The 25,309-nt window shown below is 46.1% G+C and overlaps 2 protein-coding genes across 5 annotated transcripts in view; both read left to right on the top strand.

Moving 5' to 3' along the window:
• LOC144246989 (IQ motif and SEC7 domain-containing protein 3-like) overlaps nucleotides 1-5,228 on the top strand; it is a 125,447-nt gene extending 120,219 nt beyond the window's left edge. The window contains exons 4-5 of one of the 2 annotated variants that reach the window (XR_013340706.1): nucleotides 3,013-3,123; nucleotides 4,913-5,228. Coding sequence is in view for 1 of the 2 variants with exons in the window: in XM_077786044.1 (XP_077642170.1) it covers nucleotides 4,913-4,979 (67 nt within the window). In the remaining variant the exon portion in view is untranslated. The remainder of the gene's footprint in view (nucleotides 1-3,012; nucleotides 3,124-4,912) is intronic. The other variant, XM_077786044.1, reaches the window with a different exon arrangement.
• IQSEC1 (IQ motif and Sec7 domain ArfGEF 1) overlaps nucleotides 1-25,309 on the top strand; it is a 167,904-nt gene that overhangs the window by 10,188 nt on the left and 132,407 nt on the right. For 2 of the 3 annotated variants that reach the window (XM_021544790.3, XM_077786043.1), the window contains one exon: nucleotides 22,491-22,535. The exons of the other annotated variant lie outside the window; for it this stretch is intronic. In XM_021544790.3, the coding sequence (XP_021400465.2) occupies nucleotides 22,491-22,535 (45 nt within the window). Of the gene's footprint in view, nucleotides 1-22,490; nucleotides 22,536-25,309 lie in introns of those variants that run through there. 3 annotated transcript variants of the gene reach the window in all.

The raw sequence follows: 25,309 nt of genomic DNA on the forward strand, positions 1-25,309 counted from the left end.
CCTTTGTTTATTTGGTGGTAGTAAGTCCATAGTTGAGTTGTAAGACAGCTCAAATTCCTTTGGTGAGGAGCAGGGCCTGAAAACTCTTAGATTCCCTGCTTGCTTTTTAGTGAGGCTTTTAGTTTTTCTACGTCCTTAATGATAGTGCTTTAATTTTAAGGATCTTCCTGTTGGGATGTTGATGGGAAAACCAGCTGTTCCTTGAATGTCTCAGTGTCTTGCTCCACGTAGGGTGTCATTTTTATCAGTGATATTTCTTCTGGAATTAAAGCTTAGAGCAGCTTAACTTTGTGCTTGAAAAGTCTGAATTTCTTCAGGTTTTTTTGTGCAGTGAGGACAGGAGTTCCCTGCTCTGGGGGTGTAAAGTCTGTGCAGTTTCAGAGTGCCCAAGCTGTGCTGTGGGACCTGCAGCTGATGGTTCAGGACTGGGGTGTGGGAAGGAGCTCATCCCTGGCCTTGGTTGCTCTCAAGGAAATTCGGGCTCAGGGGAGACCTTGTGGCTCTGCACAGCTCCTGCCAGGAGGGGAATCCAGGGGAAATGGGCTCTGCTCCAGGGGACAGGGACAGGAGAGAGGGAACGGCCCCAGGCTGGGCCAGGGCAGGCTCAGGGAAAATTCTCCACTCAGAGTTGTCAAACCCTGGCACAGAGCAGCTGGGGCTGCCCCTGGATCCCTGCAAGTGGCCAAGGCCAGGCTGGACAGGGGGAAGTGTCCCTGCCCATGGTCCTGCTTGTAGGTCCTTCAACCCAGACCAGGCTGGGCTTCTGTGCACAGGGAGAATATGGAAAAGCTGCAGCCAGTCTCTCCCAGGGACAAGAGGCAACCCAACCAAATTGCAGTAAGGAAAATTCCAATCAGATACAAGGTAGGGAGAGAGGGAATTTCACCATGAGCTTGGTCAAACATTGGAACAGAGGCCAGCAGAGGACATGGGGTCTCTGTCCTCAGCCACGCTCAGGTCAGTGGGACACCTCTGGCTGCACCTGCTCTGAGCAGGGTCTGCACTGTCCACACCTCCTCCAGTCCCTCCTAATACAAATTATCCTTCACCCCACAGCACTCTGTTCTTGGGAAGGATAGAAAGAGCTGCAAACCAGAATATTTCAGTCCATAGAATTTAATTTCAAGTTACCCAGTGATGTTAATGCTGTCCCTGCTCACAGATGTGCTGCTGTGCTGGAGCCAGGCTGTTAGCCTCATGGCAGGAATTGGTTTGGTTTGCCCATCATTTCAATTTATGAAGTTGTTATATCCAAACTGTCATCCCTACAGCTGTAATCTCTGAGTCAAGTGCAAATGATGCACCTGTTTTTGTGCAGGACATGGGGATCCCATTGCTGTGAATGCAAATGAGCTGCTAGAGATCTGACAGGAATGGACTTTGCATTTCTACATACACATGATGGTATTAAATCTAGCTTTTAGTCTTCCCATTTATCAATTTATAAATAGAAATCATTAGAAACAAAACTAACAGACGTGGGTGCTTTGGTCTGGCTTCAGTTTTGAGGCTTTATTTGGAAAATACACAGAGGGATTAATTTTGTAGCCCAGAATTAAAAATTAAATTTGTTCTGAAAGAAGCAATTAATGAATGCACTACAGTGAAATCTGGAGCATCTCTGATTTGCTGTTAGTTAATTGCTGGATGTTTTATTCACTCCAGCAGTTTTATTTCTAGTTGAGACGATCTTTGGCATCTGTTTTGAATCGTTAATAGGGAAATAATGCATTTTTAATAACTGCAGCTATTGCAGCAATCCCTCACTCATTTTACAATGCTCAAAAGAGACAGAAATAATATAAGTTATCTTGCATTCTCCTATTACAAGGGAAGTCTTGGGAAGCCTGAGCATGTCGTGTCCTTCCAGCTAGATACTTGTCTGGGTTCCAGTTAGCCCATATGCCTTTCCTCTGCTTGCTCTTTTTGGGTTATTTCTGTTTGGGAGTTAAAAAATAGACCAGCAATGTCTGTAGCTCGGCTTCCCTGACTCCCTTCCCCTTCCTGCCTCCCGAGTAGAGCCTTGGAAACAAGAGCCTCTGGATGGAAGCTGCAGGTTCCAGGAGCTTTGGGATTGTTAGAGATCATTGGAATGCAGATTTCATATCTGGTGTGAAGAGCAAAGTAAAGGAAGTGTGGGACACCCAGAGAGGCTTCCAAAATAGGAATCCAGGTAGTCCTGTAATTCAGCTGCTGAGCCTCTGGCTTGATCCAGCTGCATCATCATCTCAGAGGCCTCACAGCTGGAACTGAGCAAAGCCCAGGGCTAAAACAGCATGTGGAGAAAGAGAATTTCATCAGCTCTGTGTCCTCTCCGAGGAGCTTTGTTCCCAGTATTTTCTAAACACTAAAGCTTTCTATGGCTTTAAAGTGACAGAGAGTAGGTTTTGAACAGATATGGGCAGGAAATTGTTCCCTGTGAGGGTGGGCAGGCCCTGGCACAGGTGCCCAGAGCAGCTGTGGCTGCCCCTGGATCCCTGGCAGTGCCCAAGGCCAGGCTGGACAGGGCTGGAGCAGCCTGGGACTGTGGAAGGTGTCCCTATCATGGCAGGGTGGCACTGGATGGGCTCTAAGGTCCTTTCCCACCCAAATCAGCCTGGGATTCTGTGACACATCTTTAGACAAACTTCAGTCAGACCCTCAGCTCATCAGTGCAGGAACCTCACACACAGCAAAGTTCACGTACAGAAATGCCCATGCTGGGGATCCCCAGCCCTGTTCCTGTCTGCCTTCCCTGTGTGGGTATGGAATAGGCTGATGGATGCAAACTGCAGCTGTGGACAGATTTGCTTACCACTAATGTCTGAGCGTATTTCCATCTGATGTGTTTTTTCATAACTGTGACTTCCTTGTTCTGATTTGCATGAAGTGTTGGCTGTCACTCATTCCTGTCTCCCTCCACTCTACCTTCCATCCTTTTAATCTCAAATTAGATGCCCTTACCATGTCCAAATAACCATTTTTTAAATCGTGAAGCTAGAGATTTTTTTTCTTTTCTTTTTTTTTTCCCAGTGAGACCTGTGAAAACAAAATGATAATGCAAAGGATGTTATAGTACCAAAGAAATCCCATCATTTTCTTGCAGTCTCTGCCTGCTTAATGTTTAATCAGCACCTCTGGGAGGTAAAACCATCATTCTGAAAATACTGTACTTGTGTGAAATTTTAATGTGGAATCTTTGTTTCACCAGGTAATGTTGGCTTACATGCAACAAACCACTGTGTGGACAGTGATGGAAGGATTGATTGTGCTATTTCTTTCTGTCTGAGCCCCTGGGAGGCTTTGGAGCTGTTTTGCCACCATAACTGATTAACACAGAGGCTCCCCTGCAATGATGCTGAGCTTTCAGATGCTTCCATCATGTATTGGAGTGGTTTGGTTTTCCTTAACTCTTCTTAAGAGCACAGCTGGAATTTTTGCACACTAGCACAGCCAGGGAAAATGGGAAATAGCCTATACCCTAAAACAAAAAAATACCTCTTTATAGATGTACTTTGCAACTCTCAGTTTATTTTTCCCCACTGCTGGGCACTGTTCTCTTCCCTGAGACACAAAGCAAATATTTCTTGTGTCCTCCCCACAAACACCTCTAGAGACCTTCCACACCATGCAGCAGAATCCTTGGCCCTGTGGTAGCTTCCAGTCAATACTTAGTCCCAGGTAAGGACATATCTGAAGGAGCTGCACTTCAGAATTCTTTTTAGTATTGATATGACATTTCATATATAATACTCATTGACATTTTCTACCAAAAAATGTTGAATAGGGATCTTATTTCTAACTGCAGTTGTCTAGCTGTATGCCTCAGCATGTTTAAGCACTCTCTAGAATATGCAGAGACATAAAAGCTTGGTGTTACTTTAATTTTCAAACTGAGCAAAGGAGCAAGAGCAGCATGGCCCAGACCAGCAGCACATCAGCCAGAGAGGCAGGATGCAGATGGACAGAGCAAAGCAGATCCAAACTGTGACCAAATCCTGCCCCAAGTCAGTGTGAGGTTCAGCTGATTACATAAGGCATCTGTGCTCACGCCCCATGGCAAAGGAAAGCTGGCATAATTAGAGTAATACTTGTAATTTTCCACTTGATGCCTACGTGATGCAGGGAGTGCAAATGGTGGATTGTGCTCCTGAGCACAGTCGGGAGAACTGGCAGAACAGCCTGAAATTTGGTTTGGGATTTTCTTGTTTCTCTTCCTTCATTGTGTTCCTTTCCATCCTCCTCCTTTAGCCTGTTAAAGGAAATGGCCCCTCATGGTTGTGTCACTGGTTCAGAAGTGGCTGGAGCCTCCTGCCAGGCCAGCATCTCCTTCCCTGCCATAAAGCACTTTAGCATTACAGATGTGGGTATTCCAAACTGCTCCTGCCTCACGGCACCATTCATGATGCTGGCAACTCCTCCTGGAGACAGAGCTCTTCCTTGCCCCTGGGGAGGGAGGGGGTGGAGGGCAGACCTGGTCCTTGCCAGGATTTCTGTGTGTGAGCCTCCATCAGAAGGGGGACACCTCTGTTCTGCAGTTCTGCAGAATGTGGGCAGTGAAAATACCTGTGGGAAGTTCTGAGCATGTTAAAAATAAAGGGGCTGTGGCCACATTAGGCTGGATATGTAAATGACAGCCTAATGTAATTTATTTTTTTTAATGGGAAAAACGGAAGTGGCCCTTACAAAGCAGTGTTTTTCTCAGAGTTTAAGTCATCAGCGTCAGCCTTGGCTCGTTGGGCTGTTCTTCCCTTTGTGGAGAGTCCTGTCTCTGAGATGGAAATGGGTTAACTGGGTGGTGCTTACAAACAGCTGACAGTATTTGTGGATTTGAAAACAAAAGCAAACAGATTTCAAGCTGAATGTTCCTAATGCTGCTGCCTGTGATTCTCTCCCTCTGTCTCTTTCCTTTCTTGCCCCCCCTCCCTGGCAGGGAAGCCAATGTCCTGCACCAGTTCTGCTGTCCACCTTCGGGGTCTAGTAGCCCATCCTCGAGATGACAGCGCAGCTGGGCTGGCTGCTGCAGCCCTGCTCCTCTCCCAGCCCATCTCCTCTCCCTCTCTGTGTGCCCGGGCTGGCACTGCACGGATGCCGTGGGACCCCCGTGCTGCCAGTCTGAGCTGTGCCTCCTCTCCAGGCCTCCCCACAGCCCTTCCTCCTGCCCAGAGCTGAGGACACGCCAGCTGGGAGCAGATTCCTGCAGTGCACAGCTTCTTTTGAGCTGAAATAAACGGTACCATAAGCCCTGAGGTGTAGTGTGAGTTTTGTTGCTGTCTGGGTGTGGCTGTGTGGTGTGGAGGGGATTTTTTCTCTCCCAGATGTGGGCTGGGAGGGCAGCTGTTGTGAGAACCCTGCTGGGCTGTTTTAAGTTTGTGTCAAGGTTGGGCAAACACCAGCATGGGATGTTTTATGGATGTTGCTGCTGGAGATGAACCCTTCTTCCCTTCCTTGGTGCTGGTTCTGAGGAGCCAGCACATTTCTGTTGTGGCAGCACATCTGTCTCTATGCCTGCTTCCACCCTCAGCTGCTTTGAGCTCTGTCTTTTCCTTTCTTGGCTTCTGTGCAAGGCTTGGATCAACCAAAAGTCACTGCTCACATGCCTCTGTTGCCTCATCAATGAAAATATTTCTCTCAAAGCTGTGATTCACTTGTCACTGAAGGGATGAACTTGCAGCTGCACAGCCCCCTTGCTGCAGCTGGAGAAATGAGATTGTGTCCGTGGGTGTCCAGGTCCCCACTGCTCACAAGGCTCTTGGTTGGTTACACCTTTCCAGACACATTCTGTGGCTTTAAAATAACCAGAGAATTTCTGCTGGTTGGGTCCTCCAGATTCAACCAGTGCAAGCAGATGTACCAGGGAACAGAATTTCTCTGCAGTGGCATTTCCTACCCTGAAAGTAGTGGGAAAGAAGGATGGGGAGAGGGGGAAAAATTCTATAATCTGTAGTTGCCATCAAGAGGTAAAATACTGCTCCCCACTGCCTGGGGTGGTGTAAAGGCATAGGTAGCTTGATGCAGGGTGAAAAGCAGGTATTTATTTGTACTTGTGTATGGCTTTGAGGATGGGATAAAAGGAGAATCACCAGGATCAAGGAGGGAAGAACTGTGAAGGCAGCTTGAGGCTCTCTCTCATCTTTACAATGTGCTTTTTTCTCCCCAAAGGAGTTTCCAAAAAACAGAATACAGGTTATTTTCTCTTCTGTGTGGTTTGATCCAGTGGCTCATCCTTGCTGTGATATGCTCCTTGTGCTTGCCTTGGCTGTGACTCTGCAGTGCCCAGGCCTGGGCAGGGATTTGCTGGCACAAGAATAATCTGCCTTCATGATTTTTCAAGTATTTCTGCATCATTTCTGCTCACTGCTCACACTCTGTGGCTGCTGCTGTTCTTTGGTATTGAATGTTCTCAGTTTCACACATTTCTTAATCACTTTTCATTACAATATAGAGAAAGAACACTCATTCCCACTATAAAATTTCAAATAATGTACACAAAACATAGTGTGGTGGATGACTACAGTTGATTCTATCCCTGGAATATATATCTGGAATTACATTCCCTGGAATATATCCCTCTGATGTTTACTGGGCGGGGCAAAACACTGAAATGTTTCAACACTGCTCACCATTTGGGTCTTTTACTCTATAATTAAGAGTTTCTCAGAATTGCTTCCCAAAGATAGAAACAGTAGGAATTTCTAATATTTTGACTTGCTTATCTTCCTCCCAGATGTAAACAGTGATTACCACTCTCTCCTCAGTGCACTGAACTCGGGAGCACTGTAATTATTCCCTTGCAGAGGGGAAGGTTTATCCAATCTTTCAATGAGTACCTTTTATCTTATTTGTGCAAAGGAAAACAAGCAAGACTGATTTAACCCTGCAAATTAAACCCCCCCAGCCTGAAGGACCAGTGTATGATTATCCTGAAAGTGTCTGCAGTTAATGATGAGGCTCAGGAGAAAATGAAGGCAAAGCCTGACCAGCGTTATTGGCTGTCACAGGGCACTGGCATGGGGTGTTTCTATCCAGTAGTTTTCCAATTAAGGGGAAATAAGGTCATGAGGGGTTGCTGGGATTTGGAACAGTTTGAGTGTGTAGCTGTAGTACCCCTGAATTGTGGCATTTTCTCTTCAGGAGCACACAGAGAGCTGACCTTCCCTGGTGCAGTGGAAGGCAGAAATGCAGGAGTAAACATTTCCCTCTTTGAATAAATGATGGCTGGCTGAATAAAACATGCTGTGCATCCCTGGGTTTAGCAGCAGAGGCTGGTAGGGGCTCTCTTAGCTAACCAGAGTTAGAAGTAGATGACCTAAAATGCTGCATGCTATTATAAAACAGGGAGAGGTATCAGCAGAAAAATTCCCCTTCCTGGGTGGATTGCACTGTTTTTGTGAAGAGTGAAGACTCTCTTATTGTGCATTTTGGGATGAAAGGCAAAGCAGAAATGGCATTTTTCTTATTTTTTTCTTATTTTCTCATTCCATGAATTCAGAGGGCTTCAAGAAAGCTGTTCCTTTGAGGGAGTGAGATGGGGAAATTCTCCTTTGGCACCTTTAGGCACTTGCACTGTTTAGGATTGGGCTGGTTTGGTTTTCTTCTGGAGTGTGGAGTTCTGTGCAGACATATTCAGCTCTTACATGGTTTTGCCTGAAATAATTGGGTGAGACTCCAGCTTTGCAGAGCAGCCACTGCCTTGCTGTTATTTGCTGCACTTGTATTATTTTCTCTCCTTTAACAGCAGTGGGAAGTCCCTAACACGGCTCAGAGCGCTGTGTGGACACTCTGGGCTGGAATGGCATGGATTTCTGTGCACCACTAGATGGAGCAAAAAAAAAAAAAAAAGCCCAAAACAAACCAGTTCACCTGAGAGAAATTAAGGCATTCATCTCCCAAAGCAGGTTTTAACCAGCTGAAGGAAAATGCTGCGTAATGTAGGAGAAGAAGTTATCCCCTGAAAACGCAGCAGGCTGTGGATCTCAGCGCGGCTGCGTCAGGGCTCTCAGATGCTCCTTTAGCCGAGCCAGCAGCTGGCATGGAACAGAGATTGCCCCATTCCAGGCAGCCCAGGACTCCTGAGGAGCTTGAATTATAAAGCAATTTATGGCCCAGGCAGCTCCTTCCTTGAGCAGTGCCCAGGACGGCAGTGGATGGAATAGGATGATCAGGGATGGAATGAAGCAGCACTGGGACACTGGTGAGAGGTGGGGACTTGGAATTATTCCTTGTTTGGGAAGGCTGAGTCCCTTCTGGAGCCCCCGAGCCACACTTTTGCAAGGGAACATTTGCATTCTGGGATATTTAGTTGCCAAATGGCCCTTTTGACGTGCAGCACTAATTCGTTTTTCACCTCCAATACTGAAATGGAGCGGGGAGTTCTCAGAAAATCCAACCCCAAAACCAAAACATCCCAGCATCGCTGCCTTTGTGTTGTGCCAGGATTGCATGCAGGTGCTGGTAATATTTTTTTTTCCTTTTTCTTTTCTTCTTTGCAATAATTGACAATTTCCTGGCGTGGGGACTAGAGGGAGCTCCAATGCAGCCTTCCCGAAGATTTCCCGGTAAATCACTCCTGCCTGGCTTGCTCCGTGGAGCTGCAAAGGAGGGGGAAGCCAGCTCGATGTACTTTTGCACCCTGCGAACACTGGGATGGGATATGTATGGATACATATGGAGATGTATATATATGCCAGGATCCCCTACAGTCATTTATATGTTTTATAACTCTTACCATAAATATTGTCTATACATTTTATAATTATTACCTTAAGTAGGCTGTTTGATTGTGCCACCACCTTTCTGGAGTGTAGTGCAGGGTGTGTTCTGGGGAAGGCTTGTGTTTAACAGCAGAGGAAAAGCCACAGGGAGTGTTTCACATCCCACTGTCACTGCTGGTTGTCTGAGGAGGGCTATGAGAACAGGACACACAGCAATACCTCTCCTGGGCTAGCTGGTTTTCAAATAAAGGAATTGATAAACAATATGAGTCTATAGATTTTATTACTGCTGGATGGACATACCTGCTGAAAATCAGCAGAAAATCCAGGTTTATTATTCTATATCTACTGAAGTAATTTATAATAGTTAATGGTATCACATGTGTATATACAAGGTGTTTGGCATTCTAAAATTTTTCTCTCATTTTTCGAGACATGGTTTAGTGTCAATTTTTGGGACATGGCTGGGTGTTCAGCTGAAAGTTGGACTTAGGATCTTAAGAGGTCTTTTCCAACCTTAATGATTCTGTGGTTCAGGTGGTTTTCCCATTTTCTTTTAACTCCCCAAACTGCAGCAGCTGCTCGGGGCTCAGAGGATCTTTTTCAGGAGGGGCTGGGCTGAACAGCTCTTGGGGTTCATGTTGGTATTTATCCCACTCCCTCAGTGTTTTATGCCATTCCCTCAGTGTTTTATGCCATTCCCTCAGTGTTTATCCCACTCCCTGGGTATTTATCCTATTCCCTGGGTGTGTTACCCCATTCCCTCAATGTTTATCCCATTCTCTGGGTATTTATTCCATTCTCTGGGTGTTTTATCCCATTCCATGGGGTTTTTATTCCGTTCCCTCAGTATTTATTCCACTCCCTGGGTATTTATCCCATTCCCTGGGTGTTTTATCTCATTCCCTCAGTGTTTATCCCATTCTCTGGGTATTTATGCCATTTCCCAGGTGTTTATCCCATTCCCTGGGTGTTTTATCCCACTCCCTGGGTGTTTATCCCCCCCTCTCCCCTTGCTCACCCTTCTGGCAGAGGGAAGGGGCTCTGGGCTTCAGGATGAGCCCGTGGTCAGGGCAAGGAACCTGGGGCTCCAGTTCCTCACTGGAATCAGGGATCCTTCCTTGTGCTGAGCTGCCACACATGGATGGATGAGGAGAGGCAGAGCTGAACCAAGTCCATCCACGAGGAGATGTGCCATTAATGAGTTCAGGGAGAGTTTTTCTGGCCATGTCTGGATCCTCTCCAGCCTCCTGCTGACCTGCTGTGCCCCAGCCCTGCTGCCATCCGGCTCCCTGCCCGTGACCCAGAGATGTCCAGGCACTGGGGACCTGCTTGGGGATGGGAGGGACTCCTCAGAGCCAGTCAGTTTTGGTTTCAGCAGCAGAACACTGCAGGGTGAGCAGGAGAGAGCAACTGTGCAGCTGATGTGGAGTGAAACAGAATCGCAGCATGGGCTGGGCTGGAAGGAACCTGAAAAATCATCCTCTGCCCTGGGCAGGGACACCTTCCCTAGAGCAGATTGCTCAAGCCCCACGCAAAATATTTTGGTTCCCTAGTGAGTGCAAGGCAAACATTTGGTGTTAAAGTTTCTGTGAAATAAATGTGCTGATATAGGAGGGTTCCACAGACCCAGATACTGAGGGAGCTGGGGGTGTTCAGCCTGGAGAAAAGGAGACTCAGGGGTGAGCTTATCACTCTACAACTTCCTGAAAGGTGGCTGTGGTCAGGTGGGGTTGGTCTCTTTCTCCAGGCAGCACTGACAGAACCAGAGGACAGAGACTCAAGAAGCACCAAGGGAAATATTGGTTGGATGTTAGGAAAAGGTTTTGCACAGAAAGAGTGATAATGTACTGGCATGGCCTGCCCAGGGAGGTGGTGGACTCACTGTCCCTGGATATGTTTAAAAAAAGACTGGATGTGGCACTCAGTGACATCTTTTAGTTCAGGTATTGGGACATGGGTTGGACTCAATGATCTTGAAGGTCTCATCCAGCCTTGTCATTCTGTGAATTCTGATAAGCAAGGCCCCCTTGTTTGTGCCCAGCTAACACCTTTATGTGCCATTCATGTTTTATCTCAGTAATTTCTGTAAAAAAACAGGTGTTGCTGTTTTCCCTTTAGACCTGAGATTTGAGAAGATTTGAAAATAATTATCTTTATTTGCTATACAAGCTGGGAAGCTGGAATTTCAAATAACCAAAAGCTGTTTCCTTTGATTTATGTTTAATTCCCATAGTCAAGTGAAAATGTACAAAACAATATAGTGAATATATGTCCCTTTCTAATTTCTAGTGCTTCAAGCAAGTCCTTCCTGCTCTGTACCCATTCAGCTATTCAGCTTTTTTATGTTATTTGTGTGCTCTTTGGCCTTTAATGATCTTTGGCTGATGCATTCCTAGAACAAATGCATAAAATCAACCCAATTTATGACCCGTTAATGTAAGCATTTTATCCTAAAGAAAGTATGTCACATCTCATTCAGCTCTGAAATTTTTTTCCTAAGCCAGTTACTGGAGCATTGCACACCTGAAAATGAGATAGCGTTGAAATCCATCTTGCTCTCTTCAATTAAATGCACTTTTACGGAGGATTCAATTAGTTGTAATTGCTGCTTTAGGACATGCTTTTGCCAGGGGCTGGGGTGGTGAGGTAATTAATCTCGATCAGGAAACATTGCTCCAGTCATTTTCCTGTCACACCCAGGGCTGTGATTGATCAGGAGCTGCCTCCGACACGGCGGCTCTGCCCGGGCCGATGGCCCTGGCAAACCAGTCCCAGTGCTGGGGTTGGGGTGCTCTGGTTAAAGGCACTTCAGGCCTTCCTTAGGGTGACTCAGCTGTGCCCACCACCCTCAGCAGTGCTGGAGGTGCCTTCAGCATCCAGCCCGGGGCTGAGGTGCTCTCCATGTGCCTGGAGCTCTTCAGGAGCTCACCAGGACATTCCTTATGGTCGCAGTTGAGACACGCTCCATTTCCAGAAGGCTTCAGAGCCTGTTTTTATTCTAGCATGCATGCTTTTTCTACATTCTGACAAAGCACATAAGTTTACACTTGACTCACTGGTCACAAGAGACAAGCAAAGTACTTATTGGAATAGGCAGTTGCAGGTTTCTCTTATTCATCCTTCTTTCTTTCTTGGTTTGTATGTCAATGCCCTTGGTAGAAAAGTCTTTCAGGGTAAACATGGATTCTTTTATCAAACTTCTCTCTTGCTCACTGAAATTGCTGTAAAGCCTCTTCCACACTTTATAACTTTAGTATTGAGTCATCTTATGAAATTGTTCTTCCTTTTGATTTGAGGGAGCTCACTGAAAGTTTTGTGTTTAATTTTATGCTGGATTCCAAGGGAGATGTCGACAGGATTTGTCCTTGGGTCGGGACAACTCCTCCTTTGGCAGAGGGAAGGAAACAGCCAGGGCTAAGGCAGGAATCAGCCACTGCTTTTAGAAGCTGAAAGCAATAAATAGCCATGATCAGCTAATTTAATGTTTTTCATCAAAGACTGAAGGATGATCAAAGAGCCCTGAAGGGAGGCAAAGGTTCAGGTGTGTAGTGGAGCAGCAGGAAGTCTGTGACTTCATTCCAGAAGAGGCCAAATGAGGCTTTCAAGGTTCATTTAGGGACCCGTGTTGGCCACAGCACTGGCCCCCTGCAGAAAGCCCATGGTTACCTTGGCCAGGAGCAGGGACATTTGGGAGGCAGTTTTTGTTAGTGTCAGTGGCAGATGCTTGATCTGTAAGCTGGAGTGCAAGACGTGGGGCTGTGGAGGTCAGAACTGGAGATTAAGTGGTTGCCTCCTCCAGGCAGATGGGCAGGTTTCTGCTGGATGTTTCTTCCATCTGGTTCTCTGCTGTGGAAAAGGTCTTTGAGTAAAACTGAGGAATGGGGAAGACTCATTTAAAGCTTACTTGACATTTCCCTTCCACATTCTTTGTGTTTTGAGGGTTTTTCAAAAGAATTTCAACACTCTGTGTGTGTGTGTTGTATGTGTATAAACACAGAGCATTTTCCAGTAGGGTCGGCCTCCAAACACATCCAGCTGCATCCAGAGGGCAGCCAGAACCTTTGGATGCATCTGGGGCTGCACATCCTGATTTCTGGGTTTACACTGAAGCTGCACGAGTTCTCATGGGTGCAAAGGCAGCCTGAGCTGTTCTGGAATTTAGGATGAGCATGGGTAGCACTTGGGACCTCTTGAATTGTGTAAATCCCATGGCCATTTTATTGTGGTTTCAACTGGCTGGCTCCTTTTAGTATCAAAATTCAGGGCAATGAAAATTATTATGACTGTAAATTGATAAAAGTAAATTGCCAGTTTACTTGCTGGAAAAATCCTGTTTCCTTTCAGAGGAGATGCTCTATAGTTGTCCATCCCTTTCCCCGCATAAACACCACTAACCCCACGTTTTGTTGTTTGGCCACAGACCTGCTGACATAGCTCCAGTTGGGTTTGGGTTTGGATTCTGTGCTAGCTTGCTAATTGCATGTTATTTAACTTGGGGTTGTAAGCCTTTGCTTCCAGAAAGCAATGATGCTTTTAAAAAAATCTAACCCTGCTTGCAGCCTGTAGGTTTGAACACAGAAACATTGATTGTACATGTGGAGTGATAAAGAGGGTGTTTTCTGTCTTTAAAAAGAAGCATCATAACCTCTGACAGACTGATAGAGTGCACTAGAATTTAAGCCATTGAATCTGCTTATCTGAAATATCTCTGTCAATTTTCCTTTTGAGAAATGATAGGATTAAGATAATAAATGCAGCTTTGCTGAATAATAGGGAAGCAGCATATGGATTGTAGGTCTTTGAATGCACTTAGCAGCACGTGTAATTCTGTACATTTCCTGGGAAACAAAAGAGAAATGCTCATTGATCCGCAGAATCTTGTAATGTGCTGCTCGGGTGAAATGCTGGGTGAGCACAGAAGAGCAGCACTGGTGTGCAGGGGAATATTCATTGCTTGGGAGTGGATGTATGGAAACAGGTTGGAAGTCATGTGAATTCTGAACTGGCAATGCTGATGGTTCTGGAGAGCTGCAGGAACGAGTGGCTTTGTCATGGCAGGTGATGGATGAGCCCTGGCAGTGCAGGCTGGGTTCCTGCTGCTGTGGATCCCCTGTCCTGTCCCTGTGGGATGCAGAGTGCAGGGAGCTGCTCCAGCTGCAGACGTGCCTCAGCTCCCTCTCTGAGCTGGGCATGTAGGGGCTGCTGATGGGAAGGTGAGAAACAAACCTTTGGCCTAAAAACCAGGGGAAAAGTGGAGTGGAACGTGTCCCTGAGCCAGCCCTGAGTACCAGCAGGAGCTGTCACAGTGTGCTCAAACACACCTGCAACACCTACACCCACAGGAACAGCCTGGGTTTTGGGTGATGCTGGGGTGGGTCTGTGCTTTGGGATGTGGTGGGATGTGGCCAGGCTGGGGGGTGTTCACTGTGTGCTCACCATGGTGAGGTTTTTACCCTCCCCTGCATCACTTGCACAGAGCTGCTGGGAGCTGGTTTTGGAGGGCAGTGATAGAGCTGGTGAAAGGACACGTGAGATTCAAACACAGATTCCTCCTCCAGGCCAAGGTTACTCTCCAGCCTTTGTTTTCTGTTGTTTTCCAGCGGGGTGATCTCCAGTGCCACGGGAGGATACCTGGGGGCCTGGCATGTTGGTGGTCCCTGGTGGGTCTTGCTGTGGGGAATTGTGCAGGGTGTCTCTCTGGGCTGTTGGCAGGGATTTTGCTCACCCAGAGTAGAGCAATTTGCCTGACTCAGGTACTCCCAGTGCTCCTTTCACACTCATCAGGGAACTTTTCACCCAATGTGAAAGTGCTTTGGAGTTTGTGGCTCTCACATGCATTGCTTTCTGTGCAGATGATGCACAAACAAAAAGGGAAAACTGCTGCTGGCTGTGGCCACCAGTGAGGCCTCCTTGTGGAGAGCAAGTTTGTCCAACCATGATGTTGAACAAGACGGTTTCAAACACTTCAGATCTCAGATTACATTAGCAGGCTGGACCTTGGCCTCACAGGGGATTAAACACAGATCTGGAAGCTTTAATGTCTTCAAACTGATTTATATACAACTGGCTGCTGCTATCACAATGCTCCTTCTCTTCCTTCTTTGGAAAACCCCAATTCCCATGCTGGTTTTGTTTTCAGGGTTCTAAATTTGAGCTGCAAATAGTAGTGAAGCTTGTTAATAAACATCTGATCTTTGTGTAACTCTGGGAATAAGTGCAATTTAAATGATGGGCTTCACTTCTAACAAAGCCAAACCCACATCACTGCAATGTTTTAATATTAAATCAGTTCCTCTGGCAAGATAGCACCTTGAAAAACAATGCTGGGTAGTTGTTCAGGAGATAATAAATTCTAAACTGCTTCTTGTCATTGAAGTGGGTCTCTGATAAAGTTTTTTTTTTTCTCAGAGTTCAGGGCTTGGGGGCTTGCAGCTCCTTTGGAAAACCCAGCAGAAGGCTGGGCTGCCTGAATACCAGGCAGTCACAGTAGTGAAATCCTAAAATCAGGACTATTAATCTCTAGGTGTTGTTGTTGGAGTTAATTTAGCTCGTGGCAGATTTTGGAATTTATTTTTCAAGGAACATTTTCACTGTATAGGGTGTGTGTTACTACAAAACAGAAATTAACAGCATTTCTACTTCTTCAGGTCCATCCATTTTTACTCCTGCAGACTGCTCTAGGAATGCAGGTCCCAAGTTTGCAAGCACAAATGGCTTTTATTTAATGTAATTCTGTTGTCCCTGCACAGAAATTAAATTTCACTTTTGCTCAGAGTTCTGTAATTAATGAAACCAGCTGAGCCATGCTAGTCTGGCTATTTCCTCCTGCCTTTCAGGGTTGTGTTGGCCTTTGTTTCCTGGACATTGTTTTCCTTACAGATCTAAAATCTCTGAGATTCTGCAATTGTATTTTGATTTGTAAAGCATGTTGTAAAAATGAGTGTTTGGGCACACTTTGTGTGAGTGACCTGGGCAAACCAGCTGTGCTCTGAGGACAGGCAGTGGAGCTGCTTTCCATTTCCAGTGCTGGGAGCACTTCAGACCCAACAAGGGGTCCAGCACATTCCCAGCTTTGGGAATGCAATTCACTTCAGCCCCAAGCAAGGAAAGCTTTTTTATTTCTAAGAGCAGTATTAACCACGTGTTTAAATACTTCCTTGTCTAAATGGTTCATTAAAATATTTGGAACAAAATGTATGAGAAGAGAAAATGAGAAGCAGGAATTTCCATGGTATCCTTTAAGGCCCTTCCCTCTGAAAGCTGCCTTTCCATGGGTGAGCCATGCCAGTCCTTTAAGCACAGCTATAAAAGTGTCTGTCCAGCAGAAAGGCAGAATTGGAGGTGCATTTTCAGTTGTGTCCAATGGCTGCTATCAATGGAGTGCTGGTTCCCACTCACCCTCGCAGCCCTACGGGATCCTCTGGAGCGGGGCTGTTCCCCTTTTCCATCGGCACTGAGACAGCTTTGCAGAGCTGGATCTGCTGCTGCAGCTGCCAGGGCCATTCCAGCGTCCCTGGGAGCTCCTGCCTGTGCTCTAGCCCTGCTTTGTCCCTGCAGCATCCCTGCAACCAAGGAGGGAGGCAGGCACTGCCTTGCCTGGGTGCCTGGCAGTGCTGGACTGACTGACACTGTTCATGTGAATTAATTAATGCAGGCCAGGCTGCAGGTCTGTGCAGGCTGCTCCAGACAGCAGCACAGCATTGCTGCAGGGCTCCCTCAGATCCCTCCCAGCTCTGGGAGGAGACCAAGCCCTTCAGCAGTTTCTGCTCCTGACACCCAAATCAGAATTTCCCACAACTTGCTCCTTCAGGGCCCTTTGTTGGGGACATCAGGTGAGAGAGTGTGACAGGAGCTGGACTGCCAGGCCCTGGGACCCTTGAACTCAGGGCACTTTGGGGTTTTTTGGGAATGAGCCCTCCCTGATGGCTTGGGATATGAAAGGATTAATGGCTGGATTATCATTTCTGGTTTTGTTTCTGAGGGATGGGGTGTCCTGGCTGAGGATGATCCTTCTGTCCTTTCTGCCTATTGGGACTGGATGCTTTGGGCTTTCTCTCCAAATGGAGCACTGAGACTGGGATCAGTGGTGTGCCACACCATCCTCAAGCCAGGCTGAAGATTTCCATTTGGTGAAGCTGTACTTTGGAGTACAAAGAAATAGTTTAGCCCTCCTTTCTATGTGAACACGTGCAGCATCACAGCACCAGCCTGCAGTGAGCAGATTTCCCTTTCTTCCGTGAGCTGCCAGCTCCTGGGAAGAAACTGTGCCAAGCAGCAGCAATTATTTGCTGAGCAACACCCCAGACAGGGTCTTAAATATTTAATGTGTTATTCTGCATTCCTTCCCTCAGTGTGAGAGGGATGCAGCGCTGCAAGCACCGAGGCTCTGACAGAGCTCAGAGCTGCCTTTTCCCCTCACACCCCTCTGAGCTGCTGTCTGCAGACAGCATATCTTTGTACTTTGATGCTCCAAGTGAATCTCCCTTCTTAGCCAAAAGATAATATATTTAAGCAGTTTTATTTGGGATCAAGCTGGGGGTTTGCTTCAGCTGCAATTATTTCATCTGTCACCACTGTGCATTTCCGTGCCAGAAGAATATCTTGGCTTTTCTCAAGTTGGATATTTTTCTGGCTGCTTGCACGATGTGTGCCTGTGCTGTGTGGTTATTTGTAGGCTCTGCCAGCAGTAAGGGAGTGGTGCTGGGGTCTCCCCTGTCCTCTGCTGAGCAGCTAATGAAGCAGTTGCAGCCATCTGCACTGATGGGAAGGGATTTTGCTGCCCAGCTCATCATTATCCCGGGAAATTGGGCCTGGAGAGTGGGGCTGCCCAGGGGACCCCAAGGAAGGCAGGCACTGGGCTGAGCCATCAATGTGGGGACTCCCTCAGGATTATCCATCAGCCCAGCAAGAACCTCCTCAGAACTTTGATGTTTCTCCCCTCTAAATTATCAGGCTAGCCCAGAGATATGAGGCCTTGAGGGGAGGAACATCAGGAGATGGGCAAAGATTCCAAAAGAGGCTCTCACCCCAATGTAGTTGTCCAGCTCTTTATTCCATGAGGTCTGGGGGAAAGAGCAGGGGGAAAGAGGGCAAACAGGAAGGGTCATGGCCTTATCTAGGCTCTGGACAGGGAGGGCTTCTCTGGCTCTCCACCAACCCTGTTGGGGCTGGAAGGAGGGGACCAGGCTTATCTGACCAGTGTCACAGAGGTCCTGGGACATGGGGGCAGTGTGGCCTGAGCCCAATGTACCAGAACTCTGCCCTCCCCTATGAGAGGTAAACCCAAGGCTGAAGTGTGGGCACGGGGCTGGGCTGTGCAGCTCACCCATCTCAGCCCCAGCACAGTTGTGGGTGGCTCTGTCCCACCGGGGCTTGCTGCAGTCACAGGGACATCTCCCAGACCCTCAGTGATCCCCACTGTCACTCCTGCACAAGAGGGGCAGGAGCTGGGGGGCTCTGCAGCACTCACAGATCAATAACACTCATTGTCTGCTGTCTTTGCTGAGCAAAACACCTCTGGAGGTTTTCACTTCTCCAGTGTGCATTCCCTACCCTCTCTGTGTCACATTCTGTGGGAATCCAGAGCTTCCCTCTGGCTGCCCTGGGACCCAGGCAGGGGTCAGGAACCCCCCTGGACAGAGCCCCAGAGACACTGGCTGTGATCTCTGCCCATGGAAAAGAGTTTTCAATCTTACAGGATCAATTACCAGCTCTGAGTGTTTGATATAAGCAATAATTAAGTGTGGCATGGGTGCAAAAGTAAAATTTCAGGATTCTAGATGAGGGGTCCAAAGGGGACAAGATGGAGGAAATTGGGTGTGCCTTGTCCTTTTTCTCCTTCTTCATGCCCTCCATGTCTCACTGTGGTGTTGGCATTTCTCTGTTGGTTCAGGCTGGGGACACACTGTCCAACGTAGGTGACAGATATTGGCACGTTATTGTAAATCCAGCCCAGGGAGTTTCTGGTATTTAATGTTTGTCACATCCCACTGAGGGCAGAGCCCCACACGCTGCCCTGCAGGACAGAGCTGGGCAGGGCAGCAGAACATGGTAGAGATAAACAGAATAAACAACCTGGAAACCAGCACAGACCAATTATGGCTTCTGCTTTGGCAGGGGGCTGACAGACAGAGACTTGCTACAATCTCGGGGTCATCAATACCTCAGATTCTGACAACACTCCATCTTGGACTATTGCCAAAATAATCTGCAGTTATACTGATTTTTGTATTTACAAAAAACAGTTTCTTTCATCACAAAAAGAAAGCAAAATAAACCAGAGCTTTGTGTCATGGCTCAAAATGCCAAGAGCTAATTGTGTGTTTCCCTTCAATCTGTTAAAATATTGTGGAATAAGATCTTTTAGATACCCAGTTGCTGGGAATGCTCTCTGCTCACCACACAGTGCCAATAACAAGAGCTGGAGCCTATGGTCTTGTTTCGTGCTCCAGGACAGAGCTCTTGACTAGAATTGTGTTTATAGTTTTTGTCTGTGGATGCCCAAAGCCTACTGTTTGAATTTTAGACCAGTGATTTCTTGGAAATATTTGTATTTTCTCCTGCATGATGCACTGCAGAAGTGGGCTGGTCAGGATCCCTGTGCTGATGGCCACAGATGGAAGCTCTGGGCAAGCTCCTCACCCAGGAGCTGTGGATATCCATACTTTGGATAATCCTTTTAGCCTTGACAGCAGTTGTTACTAACAACAATTGCACACATTCTTCAGGCTCCACGCTGACCATGCTAGCAGTAAATAATCCCTCTGTGTGCCCAGTTTTGTTACAGGTCATGCCACCATTCCTCTGCCTTTCCCTGGAATGGCAGGAATGTGCAAGGTTCAGCTGAGTCATGGTGGAACTGGGGCAGTTTTCCTCCACTGCACACCTGGCAGGACCTTGCAAGGAGCATTCCCAGAGAATTCCAGGCAGTTCTGCAGTCTGTGCTCTGTTTCAGCTCAATTTTCACTCAAAGCCTTGGACATTGATCTGCAGTTAATGGTGCATTGGGAATTTAAAAAATTATCTTTATTAATACCAATGGAAATTATACATATATAGACAAGTACGTTATATTTAACAGTATCTTTTTAATGGCTTCATCATTAGATATTGTCTACTTCTTTTTGGAACACAAATGTCCTGAGCCAGTGCCCATTAGGAATAAACAGGAGTGTCAGATCTTCCAGCTCACTTTGTTCACAGCAGTGCATTATTTTATTTTCCTGTCCAGTCAATTTGTTAAAAAGCAGAACAAAATGAGCAAACCTTATTTTGAAGCAACCTCAATTAGATATATTTTTATCATTCCTGAAGTGACTCCATGTGCAATGAGATGTTTTGTTTGCTGCAGCTTTAATGACATTGTGTTCAGAATCTGGGTTATTTTCATGCTTTAAATTAATTTTCCATCTTTGAACAGTTTGGAAAGAAATCAAAAGACTTAAATGGGATTTTAGCTGGAAAGAAAGAAGGGGAGTGATGATGTGATTATACTATTCTGTAAATTCAATAAGAATTAACTAACTTTCCATACCCTAAATCCAGATCTGTCGGTAGAATTTAAACTTGATTTCTCCTGTTGCTGCTCTAACAGGAATTTGGTTTTCATCTTGTCAGAGTGCTCCTGAGGTTTTCCACAGTGCCAGGCTGGGTCTGGGTTGGGCAGCCAGGTAAAAAGGCTGAGCTATAACAATTCTGGGAGTGCAGCCCTCTGTGTAGGGCTTGTTTTCCATCTTTCTCCCCACAGTGTGGGGATCTGCCTCATCCAGGGAACTTCTCCACATCAGCTTCAGAAGCTCTTCCTATAGATGTTTTTCACCTAAAAGCTGAAATAGGCCACTGTTCCTATATCCGCTTTTCACCTAAAAAAATCATATAGACATTGCATATGGGGAGGTTTAGGTTGGATATTAGGAAGCATTTCTTCCCTGAAAGGGTTGACAAGAATGGCCCAGGCTGCCCAGGGCAGTGCTGGAATCAGCACTCCTGGAAGTGCTCAGAAAACATCTGGATGTAGTGCTGAGGGGATGTGCTGGGATGGACCTGACAGTGTCAGCGTTAGATCATCCTGTAAGGCTTTCCCAGCCTTGAGGAGTGGTTTGTGCCTCTAGGAGGGGTATTTTGCTGAGAGCTGTGCTCTCAGGTGTATTTAGATATATTAAATATATATATTAATATATTCTATATTAATATAGAAATATGCCTTATACATGAATGTATATTAATATATTGTGTATTATACTTTATTTATTCTATATAAATTTATTTATATTATTTTATATATTAAAATATTATTGTATATATTAAAATAGGTGTATTTATATACAGAAACACACGTGCCTCTCCTGACTGAGAGTCTGGGTGCTGGGGAGTACCTGGGATGCCTGACTTCAGGAAGGAGACCCAAGATTCCTAATGAAGCTGTAATCCTGCTCCTGGGGACTGTGCTAGGAGTCCCCAGGTCAGGAGTGCTCAGTGGCACCAGGGCTGTGCTGGGGCTGGGGCTAATCACGGCTCATTAGCATCTCCTCAGTATGCACAGCACAGCCCTGCTGCACACAGACATTTCTCTGTCTGAGAAATATTTATTCATAGCACCAAGGGCCAAAACTGCTCCCAGCAGATTTTGTCTGCAAGTCTGGGTTAAAAGCAAGGCAAAAGCCCCACAGAGTGAGCAGGCTGGCACCTCCCCAGCACACAGAGGGAAGCAGGAAGCTGAATTATCAGTAAATGAAGTTCACCCTTTTCCCTGGTTAAACCAACACCCAGCCACAGGGTTGGCATATGTGAGCCACCCCCTCAAAATTCAGCACTATTCACAGACCCTGAGCGGGGGAAGCAAACAAATTACAGGGTGGCAGAAGCTCCCCAAATCTATTTTAAAGCTTTAGTGCTTTAGTTAAGAGCTATTTGGACAATGTGGTTTGTTTCCCTTCCTTTAGAGCTAATTCTTGCTGTTTTTGTGGCCTCCTCCCTTCACACCATCCTGTTTATTTTTGTCAACAAATTAGGAATCTTGGGATTCAAAGTAAAGATTTGCATTGATTTATGAATGGCCGCTGTAAATATAGTTAATGCAATTCTAATGTGAATTTTATGAACCTCCACAGGCTGTACATGTTTATGGCTCTGTGAGCAAAGGCTGATCTGTGGCCATTCGTGTAAGGGATAGAAATGGATGAGTGTAAGTGACTATTTAAAAACGGTGGGGCTTTGGCTAATGTTTTATTACAGCCTGTGAAAAAACTCTAAAAATAGAGCTCTATATTACATGTATATAATGTTATTATAATAAACCTGGAGTTATGCTCAGAGAAGCAAGGGTAATTACACCACACTGCATGTTGAATATTGCTGCTCAAAAGTCAGCATACTTAGAGAACTTCTTCAGTCCTCACAATTACCTGAACTCTGTGGTGCAAAAATTCTGCAGGACAAGTCCACAGGGTCCCTTTTTGGGCAGAGAGCAGAAATCCCCAGAGTGTAGAAGTCACTCACTTAGATACAGAAGGATGGAGTGCTTTTAGAATATTGAAAATTGATCAGATTGTGGCTTATTCAGACAAATGTTTCTCTGATTCCCTCTAATCTAGGAAAGGGTGATGGGTTTTTTGTTTGGGTATTTTTATTTACTCTCACATTTAATGGCATGCTAAGTACTCTGAAATGTCAGTAAGAAGGAAGAGAATGTAACGTCGTTGATATTTAAGGACATAGAATTTTTGAATAGTTCGTGCTTTTAATTTGGTTTATACTTTAATGCTTCATAATTTTATTCTTTTGCTGTCACCTCAGGACTTCACTGGAAACAGGAAGCAGCGTCTCAACTGACCCACTCAGGTACTGTAGCAATCACAGCTGGTGTCTGCGGGCTTGAGCTGCCAGAAATGCCCTGTTCTGCACCAGCTGCACATCTCACAGCTTCATCTTGCAGTGCCAGCCAGCAAAGGCACTGGCCTGATGGATGGATATTCCTCACAGTGGATAATTTGCTCTTTTCCGGGATTTCCAAGTTGAATTTCCGTTCTGGCTTCCAACCCTGGGCAGAAGGGGAGGGACAGAAGGTGTGGCTGTGCACAAACCACCTCTCTCTCAGATCTGTACAGCCTTTGTGCTGCCTGTCCTGTCCTGGCAGGTCTGTGCTGCTCTGGGGACAATTGTGTGCAGATGTCACTGGTGTTTCTGTTGCTCAGCATTTTGATAAAAGCACCCACCCTTCAGGGAGCTCTGTCACAGGAGGCAGGCCAGAAATGGAGTTTTACTTTGATCACTCCATTTAGCAAGAAATGTTTGGCCCTGTTAACGCTGCATATCAAATGGGTACCTTGCATCTTTTATTCTCATCCCTACACACTGAAAAGTGCATCAAAGGCACAGACTTCCTTTGATGAAGCTGGGGCAGGGTCCCTCCCTCTCAAAGTGGCAGCTGCTTTGGTACAAGTCTTTCTTTGGAGATGGTCTGGCTTGAGGATGTGACTTTTTCCCACATGATGTCACTTGAACCTTGCTTGAGCACAACGGTGGGAGCTGCTCTGTTTAACCTTATTCAAATTAAGGCCCCTCTGTAATTAATCTTCCATTATTACCCACTGTAAAGTCTTCTGAAAGTGAAGCGTTTGCCTTGTTGCTATTTCCTAGCAGCCTGTCCTCTGCTGTGATATTCCCTTTGTCCTCTCACAGCAGCACTGCAGCACGTTCAGTCCCCACTGTACTTTTGTCCCATTCCCAGTGTGATGGGAACACTGGCCCTTTGTCTGGCAGGACAATGCAGGAAAAATCCCAACTTCCCCCTGCTATGCTCCTCTGCAAATCTGTTTTAGCAAGAGAACTGTGTTGCTGGTGTGTGATTTACCAGAGCCAGGTATTGCTGCCACCTTTATTCCAGGCTGGAAATAGATATTATTACAATGTTTTTTCTTCCATGGAGTAGTTTTTCCATGGGAGGAGGTCATCAGTGAGGAATATGAAGGAATTAGATGCATGCAGTAAATCCTTCTGAATGTTGAGGACTGGGCTGAATTAATACCTGGGGGTGACAAGACAAGGATCTAAAAAAGCCACTCTTTAACTACAATTTGAATAACTTTGTGAAGTTTAAAAAATCTGGATTGAAACAATCACAGAGGAAAAACTGAAGAAAACTGTTGAGATTTTATCAGATAAAACTGAGAATTTTTCTTATTGTTAAATAGTTATAGAGGAAAGAACATGTGACACCTAGTCCACTTCAGCAGGTTAAATAAGCCTGCTCTGGAGCTGTGATTAGACAGAATTAAGGCCATTATTTATTAAGTACAATGAAAAATAATGGAAGGCTTCTTCTTACTGGATGTGTTCTCATGAACCTGTTGAGCAAATTGGCCTTTGAACAACCCAGAAAATGGAATGCACCAATTAACGTGACCCAATGTCCTGTCAGGTATTTCCTAGTCAGGGTACTCTTCTTGCATTTTGCCTGCTCACAAATTTCCTGTCCCCAACACAAGGGACATTTCCCCTCAGTGAACCACTCAGCACTGGAAAGAGTAAAGGTTATCTGAAAAATTTGCTTCTGTCCATTATTAAGAGGAAAACATTGGCATATTATATCCATGTATATATTGGTTGGCACAATTTCTTTCATAGCCTGCATAGGATTTATTCTGGATATTTTGAGTTGGCCTCTGTCAGCTTTCAGCTGGCATCTAAACATATTTTGTTTCCTAATATCTAAATTTTAATGTGGCCCTTCTGGAGGGTTGAATTGCCTGGCCTGTTCCAAATTAGCTGGAAATTTAAATGTTTGAGCTCTGCAGATATCTGGGGCGGATTTGTCATCTTCTGTAGCAAGTTGATCAGCCAGTGGCTGTGTAAGCCCAGAGAACAGATGTGCAGAAGGGACAGTCAGGATTCAAAGAACAGCAGAGTTCTTCCTACACTTCTGCATGGATACTTTGGCAGCTGAGTGGCTTAATAACCAAAAATAAAGGGTGGGATCAAATGGTGATTAGAATTCATCTGCGGGGGAGTGCAGAACTGTGAAGCCAAAGAACTTTGTTTTGAGTTTCTGGAAGGTTTCTAGGCAGCAGAGCTGCCCTTCAAGTCAATATGGGAGGAAGAGACCTGGATTTATGTCCTGACTCTCTTGGCATTTCTGCAGAGCTTGTCACCAAGACCTTGGGGTGTCCCCAAGCTCAAGGGCTCTGTGTGAGCTCCTCCACCCGCCCTGGCGGGGCAGGGATGCTCCAGGGGTGGTACCCAGGAATGCCTGCAAGGGCAGGGAGGGATCTCAGCTTTGATGGGAGGCCACTTCCTGCACTTGTTTTTGTGTGCTGCGGTGTCCTGGGAGCAGCAAGGCCTTCCAGCCTTCCTGGAAGAAGTTCAGCACCTCGTGCTTGCCCAAACCCTGGGTTTGTAGCCCTGCTCTGTACTCCTCCCCTTTTTAATGTGGTGTGTGCAGGGCATCGTGGATGAATATGGGATCCACACTGGCTGAGTCCCGTGAGGTTCCTGAACTCCACAATACACGAGTGGCTACCATGAATTGTTGTGCATGGCCAGTGGAGTATTTCACCCTGGAGTCTTGAAAGACTTGTGGAAAGCAATTGAACTACTACAATTTCTGTGCTACACCT

The sequence above is a fragment of the Lonchura striata genome, chromosome 12 (assembly GCF_046129695.1).
Source record: "Lonchura striata isolate bLonStr1 chromosome 12, bLonStr1.mat, whole genome shotgun sequence".
Lineage (NCBI taxonomy): Eukaryota > Metazoa > Chordata > Aves > Passeriformes > Estrildidae > Lonchura > Lonchura striata.